General features: G+C 37.4%; 1 protein-coding gene across 3 annotated transcripts in view; it reads left to right on the forward strand.

The window, feature by feature from the left end:
• Window positions 1–24,759, forward strand: part of CLIP1 (CAP-GLY domain containing linker protein 1) — a 60,485-nt gene that overhangs the window by 22,686 nt on the left and 13,040 nt on the right. The window contains exons 8-19 of one of the 3 annotated variants that reach the window (XM_010582163.1): window positions 759–791; window positions 4,994–5,098; window positions 6,635–7,579; window positions 8,910–9,026; window positions 10,039–10,096; window positions 10,337–10,420; window positions 11,470–11,626; window positions 12,270–12,435; window positions 12,530–12,745; window positions 17,324–17,461; window positions 19,188–19,294; window positions 22,410–22,530. In XM_010582163.1, coding sequence (XP_010580465.1) covers window positions 759–791; window positions 4,994–5,098; window positions 6,635–7,579; window positions 8,910–9,026; window positions 10,039–10,096; window positions 10,337–10,420; window positions 11,470–11,626; window positions 12,270–12,435; window positions 12,530–12,745; window positions 17,324–17,461; window positions 19,188–19,294; window positions 22,410–22,530 — 2,247 coding nt within the window. The remainder of the gene's footprint in view (window positions 1–758; window positions 792–4,993; window positions 5,099–6,634; window positions 7,580–8,909; window positions 9,027–10,038; window positions 10,097–10,336; window positions 10,421–11,469; window positions 11,627–12,269; window positions 12,436–12,529; window positions 12,746–17,323; window positions 17,462–19,187; window positions 19,295–22,409; window positions 22,531–24,759) is intronic. The other 2 variants (XM_010582164.1, XM_010582165.1) reach the window with 2 other exon arrangements.

Raw genomic sequence — 24,759 nt, forward strand, 5'->3', positions numbered from 1 at the left:
TATGCCTTTGAAAATTAATATTGAAGACTAGTTCTGTTTGTCTTCAATCAATTTTTTGAATAATCCCTATGCTTTCCTTGGGGAAGATTGATTACCAAAGAATGTTTTGTCCCGAGAGTCATTGTACACAAAATCTAAACAGCAATTAATGTGTGCAATTTTTATCTTTCTACTGTTTGGATAACTATAATGCTGGGCTAAAACACAGTATGTTATTACACAATCAGAATAGGAAACATTTAATGAAGGATTACTCTCTGATATTTGAACCCTGCCAATTTTTATCCCAAATTTCAAATTAAAGAGCAAGATCCTTTTTAAGTTGTTCTACTCTGTTGTTGTCCAATCCGAAAAATCGTAGAACTTCTTGCACAACATAAAGTACAAACTTAATTAACTTGTGTTCCTGTGAACCATTTATGATCAAAGTGCTAGCCTTACGAAAATTATTCATTTCATATAACATTTCTTTTATTTTAGTCTTCCATTCATTTTAAGATACCTACCTAGACTCTTCATAGAATGCTCCTTTTATTGCTTAGTTCATGGAAAATTTTAATTTTTTATTTTTTGTTGAATCAGTCGATAGTCATGGCAAACCATCTTAAAGACTCTGGTTTGTCAAGCTGCATAACTTCAAGAGTTTAAACTGAATTCAAGATAATGAAATGTATCCTGTTGTTTGTGTTGGAATGATAGTGCTAAGTCTGCAGGTGAAATATTTTTGTTTGTTTGTTTGTTTTTAATTTTACTGATAGCGAAAGAGGCAGATTTCGGAAGACCCAGAAAATGTAAGAGGGCACTTAAATGTGCAGAGATGTCCCATGTTAACAGATTGTGTGCAGAAAATGCTTATACTTATTCACTAACTGCATAATCTGTTATTGAAACATTGACTCTAGTATTTGTGTGCATGTTGCTTTCAGAGCAATTACAACATTTATCAAAAAGAATGTGTGTAATGACTAAACGTTGTAATCCCCATTAACTGAAGAGAGGGCGAATGTGTCATTAGAATTCTTTAGGGTCAAAAACTTTGCAACTAATTGAAGAGTATAGGAGCTTGTAGAAAATGACTGTCCAGTATCTTGAAATGTCTTTTATTTAAATGTAGGATTTTAGTTGCTTTCTTCACAAAATTCTGCATGCTTTCCTATGAGCTCCTACTGCTCTTCAATAGATGCAGTATGCAATTAGCCGATTAATTTTTCCGAGGAAAAAAAAAATCGGTATGTTCCCCACCTCCCCTTATTTTTTTCCTTTTTTTGGCATGAAATTCTAAGGGGAGAGATGGTTTAAAATATCTGAAGAATTAGTGTACAAAGCTGTCTGTTTTTACTGTATCTTCATGTAGCTTCTCTTTGAATTATGTAGGAAAAATATATGCTACTGGATAACAGAAATTGCCTTACAAGACGTTTAAGCAGCCCTCTTGCTTCCATAGCTCAGAATAGTGGAATTTAAAAGACCTCTCTTTGATTGGACTCAGGAAAATTTATCCCAGGCTGCCTCCTCTCCTGCATCCCCAGCCAAGATAGGAAGTTCTCAAGACTAAAACTGGTTTCCTGCTGTGCATTCTTAGGTGTTCCTTTTGCGAAGCTACTTCAGCGATCTGGGTCTCCTCTATTCTTCCAATCAGGCTCACGGTGTGTTAGAAGTAAATCTGCATGTGCCCTTCCTTTTTCTTGTTTTGTGCACTCCTTGTTTAATCCTATCTTTACTCCTGATTTCCCTATTCTAATTTTTCCATTAAAAAATTGATATCTTCACTCTCTAAAGGAGAGAAGTGGGTGATCACTTAGTTTCTAGGCTAATGCTTCGTAATCTCAGTCGTGTTCTGTGATTGTTATCCCTGCACGAAGGGACTGAAGGTCGTCTTGCCCCTATCCTAGAACTGATTATCAGCATTTATGGCTTCAGCACAATTTCACAGTTTGACCTATAGATGGAAAACTTAACACTAAGGTTTTTTTTGAAGTGAAAGAGTATCTAGAATATACAAGTGCTGAAAATAGCTGATGACTGGTCTCTGAAGTTTGAGTGGAACACTTTAAGGTTCAAGGCAGTGTAAGGTTTGTCCCATTTCCCTATCACTCTTAATCTAACTGCAAAGCTTTGGAGAAGGTGAAGATGCTTCCTTTGTTGTTGGGTTTGGTTGTTGTTTTTTCTTCTTTTCTGTTTTTCTTTTCCATCCAAGTTAAGGTTTACAATCAAATTCTTCATTTTGTAGTACTCTGTTTTTCTCAGTTTACTGTGCTCTGGGTTTCCTCAAAGAGAAACATAATTATTTAGACATTTCTCTCTAGAGGATCAGGAGAGAAATTTGAGTGATTCAAAACTTTGCAGTGATTTTTACCTCAGGGAAACTGGAACCTGTCCTTCGGAAATCAGACTTGTTTAAAGGATAATCCCTCGTGCCCTAAATGGGGAAAAAGGTGTCCAGCAAAGACCTCTGCCGTTTTGTTTGTTTTTTTTTTTTTTGTTTTTTTTTTTTAATTTTATTCCCATTTTGGTAGGATTTTAACTTATTTCCTTTTGTAATATATAAGAGATGGGATTAAAAAAATCCCCAGTAATCAGTGATGGTATATCTGACCTTTGCAGTAATAAAGCAATGTCTATAAAATTAATGATCAAAATGTTCTGGGTTTTATGAAGCATAGAAAAACTTAAGATAGCATATTTTGCAAAGTCATGTTGGGAGAATCCTGCAACTATCAGGTTTGGGGTTTCTTGGGTTTTAATAGATCCCTTTGGTAAATTAGAGCAAGGAAGGTATGAATATTCAATTTTAAAAAATAGATTACTTTTCAGACTTAAAATTTTGTTGTGGATTGGAACTGATACCTGTCTCAGAGAGGGAACTGAATTATAGCCACTTATAAAATATTGCTATTTCTGTTAGAATGCTTAGTTCCATTTTCAAAGGCTGTGGGAGGCAAAAACAATAATATGTGTTCTCGTGGGGTTTTTTTCCCCCATATACACTGAAGATCTTCCACTGATAGAGAAACAAATCTGCTATGGAATTTCAAAAAATAGACGAATCTCAGAAGTGACTTTTAGTATTTGTGGATTTTAGTATTTTGGACCTAGTAACTACATAGTAAAACAGCCAACTGTTTTCAGCTGGAAAAATGTTTAAAAAATTAAACCACCAGATGTCTGCATGCTTTTGGGAAAGAAGATAACTTGATGCTGTCAGAAGGAGTACTGTGTTTGGAGGAGAACAGGCCTGAAGCAGAACGAGAGGCTCATCCCCATCCCACTTGCTCTGCAGAGACGACATAAGATCTTTAACTGCTGTGGCTGGTTTGGAGGCAGTACTAATCAGCTTGTCACTCTATAAATAACGTGGTTCTGTAGGGATTTTTAAATATCATATTACAAAGATCAGAGAAGCAGCAGTGTCCTGCCAGCTGTGCACACACTGCTGCCCTGTGGCTTTGGCAGCAGTGTGGCTTTGGAATTATTCACGCATCTTCCTGCCTTTTCGGCTTCTTTCAATCCAGTGTTCAATGGGTAGCTGTTCAGGTTGCAGGACTCTCTTCTGTTAATAGTAGTTCATAGGGTTTTGGGTTACTGTGTTACTTTGTTCTGCAGTAAATTAACGGCTGCAGTAAAGCTGTGTGGAGAACTTTGATCAGGACTGATGGATGGAACCTTTTCAGTTGATAAACAAATCTTCAACTTCATTCAGTCTTCTTCTGGACATCCACCTTACTTTCAATATGGGCCAGCCCTGAAAAGCTGCTCATTTTGGAAAAGACACTGTGAAGCAACAATAGACTTTCATAATCCTTTTGAGTTGTTTAGTAAACCTAAACTAACAGTGACCTGTCAAGATTGACAAAATACTCGAATCTCAGCACTTCAGAAACAAGCATGGCACCTGGTTCTTACCTCTTGTATTTTTCTTTTATTCTCCTGCCCACCTTTTCCCTACTTCAGAGGTGAAGGTCAGATTTGAACTAGCTGCTGGACTTTACCTGCATCTCTCAAACTTCAAGCTCTCTTGTGAGCCTCTGGGAGTATCTGGGTATCAAGCCAGGATATCCAATATTCTGTGTTCTTGCTAAAAATTCTACCTCTTTATAAGCAAAAGGTAGGACGTACCTGCTCACTTAGCTTCATCTGCTTCCTGCTTCTCTTTAGGAGCCTGTTATACTTACAAAGATCTTACTTTTTTTTCCCTGACATCCACATCTTGTTCAGTGTATTTAGACTTCAGTAACTATAGAGCAACCAGACTGAATCACTTTTTTACCTGGTTTTAGAGAATCTTACTTGTTGTTTGCTTCCTTCCTGAAAGAGGAGGAGGGGGAAGAACTAAGAGGGTTCTGCAGTTATAGACAACCATTCTCTTTCTATTCAAATAATTCATACCATAGTGACAAATGAACCTTAATGTTCCCAGGTCTTGTCCAAAAGGATTTTTATGGCTGACATCTGAGATACAGCTACTATTAAAAAAAAAAAAAAAAAAAGTTAAAAGTTTTGATTTGTCACATGAGCTTCAGTGGTGAATTTTTGTCCGCTGGTTAATAACTAAACCATTTGTAAAATAAGCCAAATACATTAAAGAAAAAAGTTAGAGGGATGACAAGGAAAGGGCCTTACCATCCTGTTAGAACAGGCATAGATATATATACACATATATATATTTTTTACATAACTATTCTAATTTGTGCTGAAAACTTCATGTACTGATAAATAACTTCTACTCGGCTGCATGAAACTTTTTTGTTCATATTTCTTCGTTTGTGATTTATTTTTTTACATTTTTTTATTTTATTTACACGTCAGTTCATTTACACTTTCAGTCCATCTTTCTCATCCGTAGCATTTCCCTGTTCATTTTATCCACTGCATCTTCTCTGCTCATCATTGGTAGAAGATTCTGGCAGCACGGCCTGCATGTGGCTTCCTCCTTTTGTGCTGGCATGTGATGGTGGCACCGTTGTGTTCTCTTCCTTTCCCTTTTTACTAACAGACGCAGACCAAACTGGAGCATGCCCGCATTAAGGAGCTTGAACAGAGCCTGCTCTTTGAAAAGACCAAAGCTGACAAACTCCAGAGGGAGTTAGAAGACACTAGGGTAATGGTTTTCACTATTTAAATAACAAGACTGATTTGTATTGTGGAAGATTCTGATGACACAGTCTGCTGGGTATAACACATGCTGAAACAGATCCTTGCTCCTGCCGTGATCAGTACCTGCTATAGATATAGCTGGAACACTTTAAAAATTAGCATTCATTTTGAGCTGTTGCTCACATGTGTTGCGTGTGTGTATGCCTGTATATGTGTACTCATTTCTTCAGAAGAATTCAGGTAAGATGTCTTAAAACTGCAAAATTAGTACTTGATTCCAAGTCAAAAGTAGCAAATGGGAATGTGAATTGACATAAAGTAGTGTTCAGTGGTTCATTTTTAGAAGTAGCAAAGTTCATTAAATCCAAAAAAAGTAAGATCGACTGTGCCAATGCTTTTAACATAAACTTAGTATTTGGGGCTTGATTTCTGAGGTCTTAAATAGTTGTGGTACTACTTGCTTTGCTAAATCATGGTTTGCAGTGGCTTTTTAATTCTTTTTTTCCACCCGTGACATAATTGTTTCATGGATATCCCAGTAGCATTAGTAATACTGTTGCCTGTCAAAATATTACTGGACATGCTTTGTCCCAAGTCAGAAGTTCAGCAGATGTCAGGTCTTAAGGAGTGTGTATATATATATATATATACACACACACTCACGCTCATACATGCAGCTTTCCTTGAAGTTGAGGTAGGGATAAATGTTATAAAACCAAGAATGTGCTCTATAATAAGTACTTTTAAAAAGGAGTTGCAGGTAAGTAATAGTTTTTTCAGGGTGTTGGTATAATAAGGAGGTTGAAACAGTAGCTTCCTAATTAGAAATAATTGTGGTAGCTTTGCATGCTTTTCCATTCTACAAGCTGCTTCAACAGTCAGTGAAAGCTCAGATAATGTGAGGACACTTTTTCAGAAGGAAATTGGAGTGGATATAGGAGGAGTTTCAAAGGATTTGTAGGCTAAAAGTGTGTTTTTACTTTTCTCTGACAGTCCCATAGCTGGCATGAGATGAATTTGGAAGCAGTTATTTCAACAAATAAAGACCTCAGGGTTCTCCTTTCTTTTTCAGTCTGCTTTTAAATGATTCTGAGGAACATTTTGTTAAACATTGATAATATACATAAGCATAGTTTGCAAGTTGTTTAGCAAGTTGTTATTTCTAGATAACTTCAGAAAAATGAATTTAACTAAATTCCACCTTTAGAGAGAATACAATATGCATGTAATATGAAGATGTGGACATTTTTCCTTTTTTAAAGCAGTAATTTATACATAAGTGAAACAATGGTTGGTCTTGTTTCACAGCCTTCCATGTAAAAGCAGCATTTCCTTTTACTTAAGGTTTCTTTAGAATTTCCACAGAAATAGGAGTTGACAAAAACTCAAAGGTATTCTAATCCAAGTTGCTGGTAAGAATACACTAATGATGTTAGTTTGCAACACTTGGTGGTTTCTTTTCAGTGAGGCCTAAGTGTCTTTGTATTAAACTTATCTTTTATAATTCTTTCTTCTTTTCTTAAAATGCTGTTAATAATAGGTGGCCACGGTATCAGAAAAATCTCGCATCATGGAACTAGAAAGAGATCTAGCATTGCGGGTGAAGGAAGTAGCTGAGCTTCGAGGGAGATTAGAGTCTAGTAAACACATGGATGATGTGGACACTTCTCTTTCATTGTTACAAGAAATAAGTTCTTTGCAAGAAAGAATGGCAGCAGTTAGCAAAGAACATCAGAATGAGATGAATTCACTGAAAGAGAAGTTTGCAATTAGTGAAGAAGCATTGCAGAAAGAGATCAAATCACTTTCAGCATCAAATGAGAGAATGGCAAAAGAAAATGAATCCTTGAAAACTAAGCTTGATCACGCCAACAAGGAGAATTCAGATGTAATAGAGCTATGGAAGTCAAAGCTGGAATCTGCAATTGCCTCCCATCAGCAAGCAATGGAAGAACTAAAAGTTTCTTTCAGCAAAGGTGTAGGGGCTCAGACAGCAGAATTTGCGGAGTTAAAGACTCAGATTGAGAAGATTAAGTTAGACTATGAAAATGAAATGTCAAATTTAAAACTGAAACAAGAAAATGAAAAATCTCATCATTTAAAAGAGATTGAATCACTGAAAGCAAAACTGTTGGCAGTCACAGAGGAGAAAGAGCAAAACCTGGAAAGCCTGAAGACCAAACTGGAAAGTGTGGAAGATCAGCATCTAGTAGAAATGGAAGACACTTTAAACAAATTACAGGAAGCTGAAATAAAGGTAAAGGAGCTAGAGGTACTGCAAGCCAAGTACAATGAACAAACCAAAGTTATTGATAGTCTTACACCACAGATCAAAGCTGCTGAAGAAAAGCTTTTGGACCTTGCTGCACTTCAGAAAGCCAATTCTGAAGGTAAATTGGAAATCCAGAAACTTAGCAAGCAGCTTGAGGCAGCTGAGAAACAAATTCAGAATTTAGAGACTGAAAAGGTTGATGGAAGTAGCAAGGTTTGTATCAACATCCATCCTTTTATTTTTACTTTGTTTTTATTTTACATTTGTACTGTTCTAATCTGCTATAGCAAACATCACAGAAAAAACAAGTTTTATTGAATGCATATCATAGTACCATCTGAGGAGGTTTAGAGAAAAGTGTTAACTGGGTCATGTCTCTAAACAGGTTTCTAGTGGTCAGTCAGCACCACTAAGCAAAAGAAAAAGAAATTCTTTCTGCATTTTCTTGCTGCAAGCTTTGGCATGCTTCTGCTGAAAGCTTCGTGTTGTGGAAAAGTTAGTTTGACTTGTTTTGGAGAAGAATCCACATACCTTAATAACAAGTTTTTAACCTTTGGTGGTAGAGGTATTCAGATAAAAAGTGACTTGGGGCTCAGTGGGGAAGTGTTTCCTCTGTACCTTCACTACCTTGCATCTCATCAAACAAGATGATGGAAGAGGCTATTAAAAGAAAGCAAAAAAGATCCTGGTGGAACTTTTCTTTAAGTCAAGGATGTGCAGTGATGTTGTTAGGCACTGTTTCACAGCATTTTTGAAGCACAGACTGCAATGTGATACATCTTACCAAGATTTTTCTTGGATTTAGATGAAATATCTCTTTAAAGTTGATAGCATGGCATTCAGTACTTGAAAGTTGTTCCACCACTGCAGCTAGGAATAAAAGCGCTAAGGTATAATCTCACTTTGGGAGTTCCTCCACACCCCCAATCTATGCATGACCTGACAAGCTTGAGCTCTAATTGTTAAAGAGTAGTGGGAAAGTAAACAGAAATAGCTTTCCTAAACTCTTCACAGATGGTTCCAAGATACTGGATTTCTACAGACCTTTGACTCTATTTTTGAGGTCACACTGGATTTCTGTACTACCCCTTGGTGTGGTAGAGCCTTTTGAAAAATTACATCACTGTATGTGTATTGGTCTGAATAGCCAGTTGAAACATAAACGCTAAATTTATCAGATAAAAAAGATTAAAACAATAAAGAACCAAGAACGTTAGTTCAACTGATGCTGTAACTTTGGCAATTTTGAATGTACTCAGAAGTGTCTGCTATTAAATAATGTTTTCATTGTTAATTCCAAGAGAACCAAATTTTAATGATTTCAAATATATTCCAAGATGCAATTAGTACTGTGATGTAGTCATCGGTGGAAATCAGCTTTGCTCAGTTAATACATCACATTGTTTTTCTTCAGTGTTTTTTATTTTTCATCTTACAGTGATTTTAATATTATAGTTATTTCTTTCAGATTCTATTTTTAATTTTCCTGTTTTTACAGTCATGTTTGTAATTTTATTTTACTCCATTTCATCATCTTTGTTAGGCTAGTAATCTGGCCAAAGAACTGCAGGGCAAAGAGCAAAAGCTTCTTGACCTTGAGAAAAACTTGAGTGCAGTAAATCAAGTTAAAGATTCTTTGGAAAATGAACTTCAAGTTTTGGTGAGTAATACCCCAGAATTTTGTCTTTATCCTTTGCATTTTGGTTTTCATGGTGAGAGTGCAATTGAAATCTGAGGATCAACTCTGAGCAAAGGTCTTCAAAGCTATTTTACTCATGAAAAAGAAAGCAAAGGTTTGTGACTAATAGGATCCATCTCAGAATGAAAAGAGCATTTCACCTGAGTTCTGTGTTATCAGGTGTTTTGTCTAAATAGAACTCACTTGTTTATGGATGTCAGATAAAATATTAAACCAGATCAAAAGCAGCATGAAGCTTAAATTTAGACTACTCATGAAGGAGCACATGGCCCTTGTTTATAAATGTTGTACAAATTAATGCTCACTATACGCATGTCTTACAAATGGTTTTTTAATACATTTTTCACCTGATTTCTCATTTTGCAAATGTAATTAGGTTTGCAAGTATTGTGTAGTTGGGTGGGATTCTCCTGAGAAGCTACACCAGAGTCAGTAACAAAAAGACATGCTTTCAGGTTTTACTGTCCCTGTGATAAAATCTTCCTATGGCTGTAGCAAGTATTTGAACTTGGAAGAGTCTTCCTTCTTATCTTCCTCAGTATCCTCCCTTTTCTTCATAGTCTAGCATCTATTCCTGCTGGTAAAGCTGGAAGACACTGGTATGAGATTGATCACAAGATTGCAGATGTCCACTGTGCAGCCTATGAGCAGCATGGATAGCTTCTTGTGTTGAGAAGCCCAGAAATCACATCTCCTACACTGGACTCTGTGGCTGCAGTTCTGTTGCTATGCTAGCTGATGGTGAAGTTATTTTGAAAATTTAGGGACTTGCTTGCAACCAAGGCAAGGGAAAAATCTTGCTTTATGTTGCCAAATATATCTATGCTAAACTGTAATTCAAAAACTTCAGATCTATTTATGATTGGAGTGAAGACCGTTCTATTTTGTACTTGAAAAATACCTAATATAAATTCAGTGGCTGAATTATACTGCTATTACCAAATCTTACCTTAGGTTTTTATCCATTTTTCAGAAAGACAAGTTTACTAGTGCAGCTGATGAAGCAGAAAACGTTCAACAAACTATGCAAGGTATGTCTGCTGCTGCACTTAAAAGAACTGAAAGGCTGCAGAAAATAAATGCTGCAAAATAAAGGGGTTTTTTTAATGCACTTTCAAATTTACACCTGGTGGTACAGCAGTTTCAGCAGCTATGTAAAGGACAGGATTACTTGCAGCCTCTCTTCTTAAGAGTAATATACCTTGCAAGGAGGTGGAATTGTCTGCATCTAAGTAGTTACTAACTTTGTTTTCAAAATTTTACTTGCATAGAAACAATAAAAAAACTAAACCAAAAAGAAGAGCAGTTTGCACTCATGTCTTCAGAACTGGAACAGCTGAAGTCTAGTTTGACTGGTAAGGAAGTAATAAAATGGAATGTTTTGAAATGTGCATCAGCTTCGTGCTTTCGTATGCCTCCTGCTCAGCTTGCCACATCATAGTGTATAATGCTTTCACAAATGCATATGCCTTCAAAAGAAAGACTTTTTTCTAGGCAGAAAACAGCTTTTGTGGCACTGTGCATATTGACGTAGCAAGATGGTGATAATGTTAAGGAAACAGTGCAGTAAAGCAGACAACTTCCTGGCTGATTGTATTCCAAATCAATAGTTAAATTCTTGTTTGACGTTGCAATAAAGTCATGCTGGGGTGATGGTCAGATACCAGGAAAAGGCTTGGGGACCAGACTGAAGCATTACAAATGTAAGGTAGTTAATTCACAGTAGTGAATTAAGTCCATAAGTAGTGTTTTCTTTTTAAGGACATAAAAAAGACTGTACATTAGTCTGGTTGTCTCCTTCTTCCTATCTCATAGGAGGGAGTCTTGGTGTATCTTTCTAGTTGTACATCTCAATTTAAAATCAACGTAGAAAGAAATTAAGAATGATTACGTACCCCGTAAGCAAGCCTTTCAAGGTGCTGTTGGGACTGTAGAAGTCATCCCACAGGCTCCTCTTGCCCTTGGTGGCAGTGCCTGCCCTGGACTGAGTAATTTTTTCGCTGCAGCTTCATGTTGCTTGCATTATGTCTTCTACTGCTCTACTAAATAGCTGGTGAGTTGTCTCGCCTGTAAGATGTGCATACCTCTCTTATTATATTGCTTGATTATCCTCTGATACGGTTAGAACTTGTATCCACTTCTCATGGCCTGAAGTTAAGTCAATCACTTCTGAAAGAAAGATTTCTTGACTAGTTGCTTTTTTACTATTTCTGAAGAGTTCTTAACCTTTTGCTACAGTTAACAGTTCAAAGTTCAAACAGTCATAATTTTTAATTTTAAAGGGGTAATTTGCAAGGTCTTCAGCATTCATATTGCTCTGTTGATATTCTTTACTATTTTCTAGCTAGTCTATGCATACCCTTTCTCTTAAATTTACTAGACTAATAGCCTTTGTCTTGCTCAGTGATGGAGAAGAAATTGAAGGAGCGAGAAGAGAGAGAACAGCAACTGATTGAAGGTAAAGCCAAACTTGAAAATGATATTGCAGAGATCATGAAGTCTTCAGGAGACAGCTCTGCCCAGCTTACGAAAATGAATGATGAGCTTCGGTTAAAAGAAAGGTATTCCATTGTTGTCAGAACATTTTCACATTTCTTTACTCATGCACTCCCAGCTTCTCATTTTATCTTTTTGTAAATATCTGAACAAGATGCTCCGGAGTGTCGCACTGATATGACAAGTGAACTTATTCTATGAAACTAAGTTAATCAAAACAGTCTCCTTAGAGTGATTTGGAGAGCATCTAACATTTATAATTCTAAAATTCTTATGTAACATGCTTCTCATTGCCCAGAGTAAACAACCTTTTTAATAATCTAGACTGTTTTGTGATTGTGCTTCCTAATTGATTACCTGATAAGGTTGGTTTATTTGGATATATAAAAGACTTGCGTCACATTTTTGTCTAGCAAAAGAAAATGTGTTTTGTTTCAAATAAAAATTATATGTAGAATAGTTGTTCTTTACCTTTACAAAACCCCTGGGGGCAAAGTAACTGTCAGCTGTGTTGGTCTGCACACGAGCAAGTGCTCGGTCTCACTTGTGTATATTTAATTTAGCAGAATATTCTCTATATGTTAAATAATTAAATCTCTTTCTAAATACTTGGACAGAATATAGAACTTCAGCATAATTTAGAGTCTTTCATCTCTGTGCTTGTCATGCTGTCAGCAAAAAGTAATGTTCTTTTATTTGGTCTTTTAGGCAGTTGGACCAAATACAACTTGAGCTTACAAAAGCAAATGAAAAGGCTGTTCAGCTTCAGAAAAATGTGGAGCAGACAACACAGAAAGCTGAGCAGAGTCAGCAAGAAACTCTCAAGATTCATCAAGGAGAACTGAAAAATATGCAGGATCAACTAACAGACATGGTAAGAACAACTTTAAAAAGCACTAGCTAACTATGTGCAAAATACTGTATCACTGCTTCTTTAACTGTGTTCCAATTGTTTTATCTTCTATCAGAAAAAGCAAATCGAGACTAGCCAGAATCAGTATAAGGATCTTCAGGCAAAGTATGAAAAAGAAACTTCTGAGATGATCACTAAACATGATACAGATATCAAAGGGTTTAAGCAGAACTTGCTGGATGCAGAAGAGGCGCTGAAAATTGCACGAAAGAAAAATGATGAGTTAGAAAAACAGGCTGAGGAGCTGAAAAATCAAGCAGAACAGGCCAAAGTATGTATATCTGTTACTCTGCAAGTAATTTAAAGTTTAAATCTTTTTTTTTCCGGTGAATCACTGTTTTTTGCCTGGCTTCACCATTTCATAGTAAGATTTTTGCAGTGTTTCTTTTTTGAACTTTTCCAGGGTAGATTAATATTGGTAAGGGAAAAGAAGCATACACGACTAACTGGCTGTCTTCTCTAGATTACACAAGAATCCATGAAATACAGTTCTTTAATGTTAACATTTTACATTCATAGATCTCTGCCTCAGCACAATCAGTTGGAGCCAAGTGTTCTTCTCTGTTTTTTAAATGCATTAATTATTTTAAAATATGTTGTGAACTATCTCATTTTAAAGTCTTACACACCCGAAATTTTGTTCAGTACTATGATCCCATATTATGTGCAACTATTTAGTGTGTAGCTTGACTTTAGTAATTTTTTTTTTCTCCTGTTTCTTTGACATTACTGCTTGTTTTCATCCCTTGTTAGTTATTTGCTATATTCTTTGTTTTATGCTTAGCAAAATATTTAGTGTATAAATTGGCACACAGGTTAACTTTAAATACACCACTGATGTGGTGTTTTGAACGGGCTATGACAATATGTTTTGGACAGAATCATGAGGAGAATTCTCTCCAGAAGGTGAATTTGAGAATTGGAAGTCAGTCTCTAATATAACTCCTTGCATTTTAATTCAGTTAGATTCTCATGAAATAATTTTGTGGCTTTTCTTTCTGAGTAATTTACATTGAGAAAATTTGTTGAGAGTAGTTTTAAAAACGAGATGAGAGTCTTGTGTGGAGGAACCTTTAAACCATTTTTTTAAAAATTATTATTATTTTATTATTTTTATTAACCACTGTAAAGTTTTCTTGTGGATGGTGGGTGTTTTGTAATGAAATATCAGGGGTGGCTGTCAACAGTTGAGTTCACACAGGGACTGTGTGTCAGTGTATACACTTTTTTAAAACTTAAGTTACAATAGCTCTATTTGCCCTTAAACCATGTTTCTCATTTGTCTGCTTGACTCCATTTTTGTTTTCCCTTCTCCCTGACTTTGTTTCTGTAGTCCTTAAGCTCTGTGTTAGCATCAGCCAGAAAAGAAATTGAACTAATGTCAGACAAGATGAGGGAGTTGATATCAGAAAAAGAGACTTTGGCACAGGAGGGGAATACTTTAAAATTAGAGAGAGGTTCCTTGTTATCAAAACTTCTAGACTTGGAATCAAAGATTTCGTTAATGCAACAAGACCAAGAAGAACTTTGGACAATAAATGAAGAACTTAATTCAGAAAACAAAAAAATCCTGAAGCAGAAGGAAGAAGCTGAGGCCAAAAGCCAACAGGAAAGCACAGAAAAGGTAGACCTAATTTCTGAGAAAAGCAAATTACTCTCTGAAGTAGAGGCAGCACAGGCAGACCTCCTGAAGGTAACTCAAGAAAATCATGCTCTCCGGTCTTCAGAGTCAGCCTTGCTCCAACAGCTGAAAGAACTTCAGGCCAACAAAGATGCTGTGGATGTGGTATGTCAGAAACATATCAAAGAATGGGAAGAACTGGACCATTATCAGAAGAAACTTTTGGAAGAGAAGGATGCAGTTGTTAAAGACAAAGATGATGTTATTCAGAAGCTGGAAAGTTCTTGTGAGGCCCTGGCCAGAGATCAAAGAGAGCTACTGCAAGAACTTTCAACTCTGACTGCAGAGAGAGATTCAGCCCTAGGTAAACACTCAGATCTTAAAAATACACATATAGCCTTAAAAAATGAAATGGACTGTCTGTTGCAGACAAGTCAGAGTCTGCAGTCTGAGAAGGAGATGCTCCTTAAAAGCATAGAAGAGCTGCGTGTGAGTTTAGACAATACAGTTAGTGAAAACCAAGCATTAAAAGTGAGGAGGGAAAAGATGCAAACAGAACTTGAGACTGAACATAAAGAACTTAAAAAAGCGATGAAAGACAATATGGAGTTGAAGGATTCTCTTGCTAGTCTCTCTTGTCTTCTTGAGGAAATGAAAGCCTCAAGAGAGATATCCAATTCTGAATGTGTTCAGTTACTTCAAGAGAAAGAGGCTCTTTCTTCATCAGAACGAAGGCTTTTGGCTGAAAGAGAGGAACTTTTAAATGAAAATAAGGCAATTGCTGAAAAGCTTGCTAAGGCCACAGCAGATGCTGTGCTTACTGAGAGAGTCTTTACTGAGAAAATAAACGAACTGATCTTGGAAAAGGAATCTGTTTTTCATAAGTTGTTGCAATTTGAAAAGCACAATGAAACTCTTCTCCAAGAGAAGAATAAATTGCAGAACAAATACTTAGAACTTCTCGATGAAAACAAGTCTTCTGCAAATGTGATTTCTGATATGAAGAGAGAACATGAACTGGACGTCTCAGCCAAGAGAGCTCTGGCCCAAGAGAATACCATGCTCCAAAATTCTATTGAAACCCTCAAGGAAGATCTAAGTAAGAAGACTCTAGAAAATCAAGAGCTAATAGCCTGTAAATGTGACCTTTCAGATCTTCTGAAAGAGGCCCAGGATGCTAAAAGAACATTAGAAAATGAACTAGCTGCTGTGTCACATGCCAAGCAGGTCCTGTCATCTTCATTCGAAACCTGTTCCTCTGATAGGGAAATGCTGACCAAAGAGAGGACTGAATTGCAAGATAAGTGTCAGAAATTAAATGGCGAGGTTGCGATTATGAAAGAAAACTTAACCATAGAAAAGGAAGCTAGAAAACTGGACAAGGAATCATTTTTGTTGGAACGTATGGAACTTCAAAGCAACATCAGCTTCTTAGAGAAGGAGATAGAGGAGCTGAGAGACAAAAATAAAGCATTTCTGACTGAGAAAGAAGTTCTATTTCAGGAGAAAGAAAAATCTGAAACTAAACTGGTGGAAATAATTAAAGAAAAAGAAACCCTCTTTGCAGAGACAGAGCAGCTTGCTTCCAGTATCGAACGACTGAAGAGTGACTTTGCTTCCTTGTCTAAATCAAAAGTGGAGCTCCAGAACTTGCACAGCTGTGTCTCCGAGAGGCTACATGATCTTCAACACAAGCACGAGGTGACAGAGAAGGAGAGAATAAAGTTACTTCACGAAAATGACAGCCTGCTTGCTGAACAGAGGAGTCTGCTCATCACGAAGGAAGAAATACTAAAACAGAAGGAGAAATTCTCCAAGGATTATTATAAACTGCATGAGGAAGTAGCACTTTTAGAACAAACTAATAGTGACCTTTCAGGCAAATTGCTGGTCTGTCAGGGCAAAAATCAGATGCTGCAGGAGGAGATGAACAATCTGGCTTTGAAAGTAAAAGAAATTGAGACTCTCCAGGCCCAAACAGTAGCACAAAAAAATGAGGTATTGAAACATATAGTTAAACAATCGAATATGGTTTTACTAATACTGAGCACTAACCCAGTGGTTTCCTCTCTGCACTTCATTGCACAATCAGCACTTCATCTCAGTATAAACAGGCTGGAATTATGGTCTCTCTCAATATATTACTTTGGTTTTTTTTCCAAGTTGTAACTGTGAGTCTGAAAGACACTTTAATATTTAAAAAAAAATACTTCTAAATCTAAAAGCCTATGTTGTCGCTGAATGTTGCAAGAAAACAATGTAAACTGTGAATAAAAGGAAGTTTTGTTTCCTGAATCTGGTGGGAGAAATTGAGCACCTCCTGTTGAAGTACTCTGCAGCTTAAAAGCTAGAGTAGTAATAGATGAGGTTTTAGATTAGATCTTTGTGCAATTTTATGTTAAATTACAACAAACTACAAATTTGAGTTACTCAAAAAAATATAAAACAATGTACTCCTCCTGTAAATGTAATTGGATAAAAAACAGCGTAAGAGAACCATTTAAATTTACATTATAGGACTTTCAGTCTGTTAAAGACATTGACAATTCTGGTGTTCTTTTTATTCACAGAAGTGTTTTGTATTCACCACCAACAAATTCTGTAAAGTATTTTGAATTTTAGTTTGTGGGGCATGAAGCCCATAAAATCACTTTGAATACAAATTGGAATCAAGATATCCTGTAGGAATGCATTATGCCTTCCTAAGTATTTTAATATTCTTGTGAAGTGTTTCCTTTTATGAGGGCATAATGAACAACACTGAAATAATGCGATAATTGGCTTTATCTCCTATTTAATTATTTTTCAAATTTTTAACAGATTTTATAATTCCACATTTTCTGAAAATAGAGCAGTCTGTTGGAAGTGAATATCTATTGAACTACTACTGTCTAAAGTGGTTAGAAGTCTAAGAGCAATCACAGTGGTGGTAATGAGAAATCCAGGAATTGAAGAAACGGGCTTCCTCGGTGGTGACACAAGCATGGGGTTGCGATCTATTTCCGCATGGAATTTAATCTTCTCATGTCCCTTTATTTTTATACTTTATGCAGCTTCAAAATGCAAAGAAATTCCCAGTTGAAGTCCTTATTTAATTGGAAAGCAGCTGGTAAACCGTGGAGCTGTGCATAAAGTATTGTGGTTCATCTTTTGCTTTCAGAGGTCCCTTTGGGTAATACCTTTTTTTTTTTTTTTCCCCCCCCCCTCCCCACCCTCCTTTATATATAGGCTGCCAAAATGGCAGAAGATGTTTTCCAGACTGTGGAGAAGGTGACCAAAGAGAAGGATGCCATTCACAAAGAAAAGATTGAAACTTTGGCCTCTTTGGAGAACTCTAGACAGACAAACGAGAAGCTACAGAATGAAGTAATCGCATTTAAATGCTTTTATATGAAAAGTTTTGCCCAGTTTGTAAGGAACAACTGTTGAATTACAGAGAATTAGATTAGGCAAGAGTGGATTCTGTCATTTTCCCACCACAATATTCAGTCTTGACTGGCTTGTGAAAACTTAGTAGATGGGTGCATATTGATGCAAAAGCTAGGTGCTTTATATAGCCATATGACCTGTGTTCTTTTGTATTTTGCATGTGGTTTTAAATACCGTGCATACAGCATGTGAGTTCATGTCCCTTAAATCTTGGTGCAGCAAAAAAAAAATAATCTTATGTAATAGGAGTTCTGGATGCTACAGCAGCTTTTGCAGATCACAGAATCAAGAGACATGGGTTTGACTTGAGGACTAATGAGTCTTGCTGTATAGCTTTGGATAAGTTGCTTAGATGTGACCACTCTGCTTCAATTCCCTGGCTGTAAGCATGGGGTGCAACTTCACACTCTGAAGTGCTGCAGAGAGAGTAGCAGTGCTCCTAATCCACAAAAGTTATCGCTCTATTTCTCACCAATAATGCACTCCTTGCTCTGTACATCTTCTTTGTGATCTTGACATGTGTAATGTTATAATTTCTTCTTTTTTCCACTTTTCTGTTAATCAGAATTGTGATCTGACAAGGTACAAATTCTGCTGAGCTATGCACTATACATGAGCACAGTGGTCCCAAAGAACTTCACAGTCAAACATGTACAGCAGTTCCTCTAGGGACCCATTTTCAGTCTGTGTCCTCCCACCACTTTGTGATACTTCAGGCTTTGAAGAAGGGAAGGATGTCCCTACTAATATCTTTCACACTTTTGCCCCAGAGTATCTAGTCTAACGTTGAACTGGCATCTTTTCTGCAGATCTTGAGCACCCAGTGGCCTCTTTTTGATGGCTTTCATCTTTTGCAGCTCCTGTAATAATGGGTAGGGAACAGCTGGGCTAACCTAAATGCCACAGCTTGTGCTGAAACAGTAATGATTTCCAATGAGATCTGATGACTTGAGAATTAAAAGCGATGACGTTAATAATGGCAGGGCTTCACTTTCTGGATTAAAAAAAAAAATCCACAGGGTCCTGTAATGCCATGAGAATGGCTGAAGATTATCTGTTACGTAATATAATGTGTCGCTGAATGCAAACAAATAAGGTTCGCAAGCTTGTGTTTGCCTGGTAGATGGAAGCTCAGTAAATTGATATACAGCAGTTTGTCGCATGCAACAAGATCTCTGAAAGGAGTTCATTTCTTATGGTTGCAAGCACAACATTCAGCCTACTGTTTCTCAGAAATTAAGGTATGGTAAAGCAGAACTTTTTATTTGTTACCTTAGAGGAATAAAGATCAAGGGAACAGCTAATTTTTGCAACAAGCGTTGAATTAAAAAAAAAAAGTGCTTTGAGTTGTATAGCATTTAAAACAGAGGTGCTTTGGAGCTTTACCTTTTATATCAGGGTATATACATCAGATTACTGTCAGCTGCTCTTCAGTGGACTTTGAATTCTTTGTGCTGCTTGACTTGAATGCACAAAGTCTCAACATTTTTTGTTAGACAAATGCTTCTCAGCACAAACAGACTGAATTAATCTAAGGACTAAAGATGAAAAAGTGGAACAGCTCAGCTCAGGCCCCCATTTTGCTGAGTATCTTTTCCAAGTGCTACACCTAAGAGCTGTATAGTTTTCATTAGTATAATGAGGGTTTTTTTTCCTCTTTAAGTTGGACATGCTTAAACAAAACAACCTGAAAAATGAAGAGGAACTTAATAAATCAAAAGAGCTTCTAAATCTGGAGAACCAGAAAGTGGAAGAACTTAGAAAAGAATTGTAAGTATTTCAATATTAAATCTGTTAAACCATTCCTTTGTAATTACATTTACCTTTCTTTTTTTTGAAAAATTGCCTTTCAGTACCTGTCCTGTATCTGCACTTATAAAGCAGGTATTAGGTCAAACTTAAATATTAGTTTGACATGTATAAAACATGAAATCAGAATGTTGCTCCTGAATTACTGAAGGTTGTTGAAGGAAATCCTTCACTCCAAGAATTGTTTGAAATAATTTGTTTGCTGGAGGAAGTACAGAGTTCTGCCACCTGAGGGCACTAGATTATTTTAAAAGCTTTATTGTAAAGAAATTCTGTTTGGATTTAATTACAAGTACACTTGGAGTGGTAAGTTTTAAGTGGCTTTATTTACAGAAAACCTGGTTCTGCTTTTATTTTTCATTGACGGATTTATCCAGTTTATTCCTGTTGCCCCACTATGCACTTATTTTCTAACTGGTACAATACAAATGCCATATATAGTATGTAAAACTAGAGTTAATCGCTTATCGTTTGAGAAACTGCCTCTTAGGTACTACAAACTAATGATGTGTAACACTGTATGCAAACAAATTAACTGCAAAGGATTTGGTATAAAGTAATTTGTCCTGTGGAATCTCATTGTATCAAAGCTTTTGGTGTGCCACCATGAATAAAAATCCAGCCTATTTATTGCTACCCTGCAGTACCTGCATGTCCTCCAACTTTCAGAGATGTAATGCATTAAATCACAAATCTCTGTTCCCACCTGTGCTCCAAGAAGAATTTCTTGACTCATGGAGTGAGAGCTGGAATCTGGACTGAGAGCTAAGAGCAGCTTTGACTAATTATTATTATTGTTAGGTCCATAAGTCATTTTGTGACAGTTCTTAATCACTGCTCTGAGGTGAAGACAGGGCACAAAGGAAATTGGCACACAGAATTAATACTAAGTTTCTGCATGACTGACGGGCTTTGCTGCTTGCTTTTAAAAAACTGCATGCTTGTATAGACAGCAGCCTGCTTTGAGAAAAGGCAGGATTTTGTTCCATGAGCAATTCCTACCTGCCTCAGTGCTCCTAAGAAATGCCAAAGCAGAATAATTATTTCCAGACTAGTTGCTCTAATGCTGGAACAGCAAGGGGCTAGTAGACTCTGGTATCGTGGGAAGACAAAATATATTATACTGTAATTTGTCAAGCAGAAGTTATTTATAGAAGATTCTTCCTTGAAAAATCTTCAGCACTGAAAGGTGTTCTCATGATCCTGACCACTCTGTGGGCTTTTTAAATTATTTTTGTTTTTCTTAAGGTTAATCTTAGTCATAGACTGTTGCTGAATGTGGTGTCTAATCATCAGTGGTAAGAGACAGTGGACAAGTAGAAGCTTGTCTAGTTGGTTTTTAATTGATCTTTGTTGTCATAATTCTTTTGTGTGTTGCCTTGTTTTAATTAGAGTAAGGAATTAGCTTGGTAATAGGCACTTCTTGAGCAGCAGTGATGCAGGTAGAGAGAACACCTTTGAGAGGTCAGTTGATGAAGGTAGTGCCCTTGCTTCTGCAGAGGAGAGCAGAAGGAAAATTTTGCCCACCGGAGCTGTTGAGTGTAGGTAGGGCCATGCCGCTGCCTCTAGAGCGGTGCCTTTTGGAGGTGGGAGGATGTTACAGTGACATTGGTGTCCTTCATAAAAGAGCCTTCTGTGTAAAACTAGGATGAAGAAAAGCAGAAATACCAGCGGCACATCATGTATTCATTTAGTACTGTGTACTGTCAAGTGTACTTGCAGCTATCAGTTTAAAGTTCCTTGGCACTAAACACAGGAGAGCATTTCACACAAACTGACCCCAGTATTTTGTGTGCTTTTTTCTTATAATGCCCCAAATCTACACTTTAATGCTGAAAGCAAAAAGAGGAGAACTGGTGAGTACTGCAGTTCAGCAAACAATCGTGGTTAAAAATAGGTATGTTCCTGCATCAGCAAGCAGCTTCATACCAAGATAATTTGAATCGATGTTCAGTGATGTCAGCTAGCATGTTTAATCCAGTCTAGGTGGACTGGACTGGAAATTGGTCAAGGTGAGACCAGATAGAAGAAATGGTTGGGAAATCTTAGTCATATTACGTGCTGAATTCAAAAAGTAAATCAGACTTCCTTTTGTTTAAATGTGCCCAGTAATAGACCATAGAGTCCTTGTATTTTGAAGTGCTTGAATAAGTTTCTGACTTATGGGTTCTTCTGTCTCCCACAGTCATAAAAGTATTTTTAATATTCCAGTCAGGGTTTAACTCTATGTAATATTGGCACATAGGAGTACTGAGATTCCTTTTTATGAAAACAAAACACACTCATAAAAATTGCTGTTTAGTGAAATGAAGCTTATTTTTTTTATTTTTTGAAAGATATTGTCAAATATTATAAAAGCTTATGTTAGTCATTTGTGTTACAGGCAGGCATGCAAATATTTTTTTCAAAAATTTGTTGAAAATAAACTTACTTTAAGGAAACCACACATTAGTAGCAACATAGGCTAATGAAACCTGCAAATCCATTTTTTTTCTTCAGCTATTGTTTAGTCTCGTTTTCAGTTTTGTATCTGTTAAAAGTAATGGAATAGATTACTTTCCTGTTTTGCCTCCTGTGATCTTGCACATTCTTGTATGTTTGGGTGTCACACCTTGTACAGAGTATTTAAGTAAGGGGATCTGTAAGCTCTTTTTTTTTTTTTTTTTAAAATTTCTTTTTTTTTAACAATTCTCATTTTTTGCCTCTGGCTCCAGTGTTCACTTCTGAGAAAGTCTAGGCTATAAACCATGCCAACACTCTTGTCAATCCCTACCCTGTCTTTCTAAACCCAAGCATTTGCTAACCATTGGAAGCATGCAGAGCTAGCAGTCTGAACTTACCTTCTATTTCTTTGAGTATCTGATAGGTTTAAAGGAAAAGGAGTTGTGCGCTGCTACTGCTTTTCAGGGTAAAACCTATCCCTGCGCATCTGAGGTACAGATTGTCACCTTTATTATAGATCCCATTAGACACGTGACCTAGATGTATTTTTCCAAGCTGTGAAGCTGAATCTCTCCCACAGTTTTTTCTTGCCTCTCTCGTTCCTATGGTAACGATGCACTCTCTGTCCTCACAGCGAAGCGCTGAAGCTGGCAGCAGCTCAGAAGTCCCAGCAGCTTGCAGCTTTGCAAGAGGAGAACGTGAAACTTGCTGAGGAGCTGGGCAGGAGCAGGGACGAAGTCACAAGTCATCAGAAGGTAGAGTGGCTGGAACGTTTCCTGATCTGTGGTGAAAGTGCTGTGCGTGCTCTTTCCGCTGATGCCTGGGTGACGTTGCACTGCATGTTTGTGCTTGAAAGATGAGTTGTTCTGAGAACGTTTTAAAATAAATTTGGAAGCCACCTGCATTGGGAGGTTAGAACTGCAGGGTAACAGAAGGTTACGTAACCCATGAAGGATACTTAGGAGGCTTGGGAGCAAGCGTAAATTAAATTTGCTTTAGCCAAATGTATTAACAGACACTTGCTATTTTTGTCGGTAGTAATTTTGTTATACAACTGTGGAAATCTCCATCTACCCAGTACTAAGGAAATCTAGCTATTTAATACTCCTCCTTATTCCTGCTCTCCTTCCCCATTAAGAAGAAGAGTATTAAGGATGTATTTCATAAAACTCCTTGGTTGGACTCTGTCTCTAAAAAGTGCTTTGCACATGTATGCTTGCTTAAACTTCATACTGTGCACGTACATGAAGAGTGCTGCAGCCAGGTAGTGGGTACTGGAGGACCAGAATCAATGTAAGGTGTGTTTTGTGGTCGTAGTTTGTAGGGAAGAAAAAGACTCTATTAAATTTTATTTTTTATTTTATTTCTTACTTGAACATGTTGTTGGAATCTTAAAGTATGGGCTTAGTTACACAGCTTATAACACTGGTACTTGCCAAAAGATAAATTAGATTTACAGCCATTAAGTATAGTGGTTTTAGTTCTTGTGGAGCAGTTCTGGTGACAGCCACACCATGAAGACATCTTTGGAAGATCTTGTCCAAAAGCAAGAATGTAGATGATGTGGATTTATATATTGCCTTTCTGAGACAGCACTTGTGCAGAAGAGGGGTATGCCTGTTCCCCAGTGACAGTGGAACAGATCTCTTCCATCCTGCCACAAAGCCTAATATTTTTAAAGACAGGAGGCTGACTTTACCCCAAAGGTCCTGTTTGGAAATACTGAGGATGGGTGATTACAGATCTGACCAGTTTCTAAACCTTTTTGGCTGCTGATGGGAGTAATGCACGGCTGCTTCATCCGAAAGAGCCTTTAGAGATGATTAACGAGAGTCCCAGACGTGTGGGCTCAACCACTGACTCATGCTGCATCTGAGTAGTGGTGTGGTAAGAGAACGCTGTCATCCTAAACAGCCAGTGGGAGCTCTGCTCTCCACTCCCACATGTTTTCTTAAATTACTTCAGAATCTTTGAGGCAACCTGTTATTTTCAGAAAGAGTTGTAACTTGAAAAGGATTCGGCAACATTGGTCAAACCTTTCTGCCTGTTGTATGTAGTCAGTGTCGATACTCAGGAAGTCCCCAAAGGAAGGGACCCTTCAGCCCACAAGGCGTAGGCTGGCAGCGGTCACTGCAGTCTCAGTCTGTGGCCTCTGTTGTTTCCAGATGACCTTGCGAAGGAGTCCTGCTGTCTGCATCCTGCCTACTGTGGATCTGTCAGCAGAGATCCTTCTCTCATTGCCAAGATAGACAGCTGTAATCTGTGAAGCACAGGGGTTAGTTGGTCATCTTGCAAACTGGAGTATTCTCAGTTCACTTGCACCATAGCCTTTTCTGCCCGTGAGTAGATGGCTCCAAGATCAAAGATCTGGAAGATCTGCTAGAGCTTGGAGAAACAGTCTTTTTGCCTTCTTCAGCCGTTTGTGTTGCATTAGGTCCTCTTCTGTGAGGAAGATGTAATCTGAATCCTGGAAACGTGGGAATGCCGTCTGTTGCATCCTCTAAACATAGTATTTGGGCTATGGTGTCTATAGGTCTAGTGAACTGCACGGCCTCCTAAAAGACTGGAAGAGGCATTTGGTGTTCCAGGCAACTCTGTTGTGGCAAAAGGAACAAAGACAAAATGGTGTCATTTAAAATGCAGGTTTCCTGCCAAGTGTCACATAACTAACGAGTGCAGCTCTTCTCAGAGCAGTATTGTTCAGCGCTTGTTGGTGAAACCTGTGGTCCACCTGCCCAGAACTGTCGTATGTCCTGGTTGCTCCTAAAAAGCATTCTCTGTCTCATCTGGAGCCTGTAAAGTACTAACCATCCTTTTCAGGCTGATAGAAACCTGCTGTTCCCCTGAGGGGTTGGCCTTTTTTCATGTTCCCTTTAGATCTTACCCAACCTAAACTTACAGCCCCCTTGTTCTGCCTTTGACTCTGCTGGGTTCTCTTCATGAAATGGCAAGAAAACCAGCTGGCCTTGAGGATTCTCACACAG

This window comes from Haliaeetus leucocephalus, unplaced genomic scaffold (genome assembly GCF_000737465.1).
Source record: "Haliaeetus leucocephalus isolate CR32 unplaced genomic scaffold, Haliaeetus_leucocephalus-4.0 Scaffold840, whole genome shotgun sequence".
In the NCBI taxonomy this organism is placed as follows: Eukaryota; Metazoa; Chordata; class Aves; order Accipitriformes; family Accipitridae; genus Haliaeetus; species Haliaeetus leucocephalus.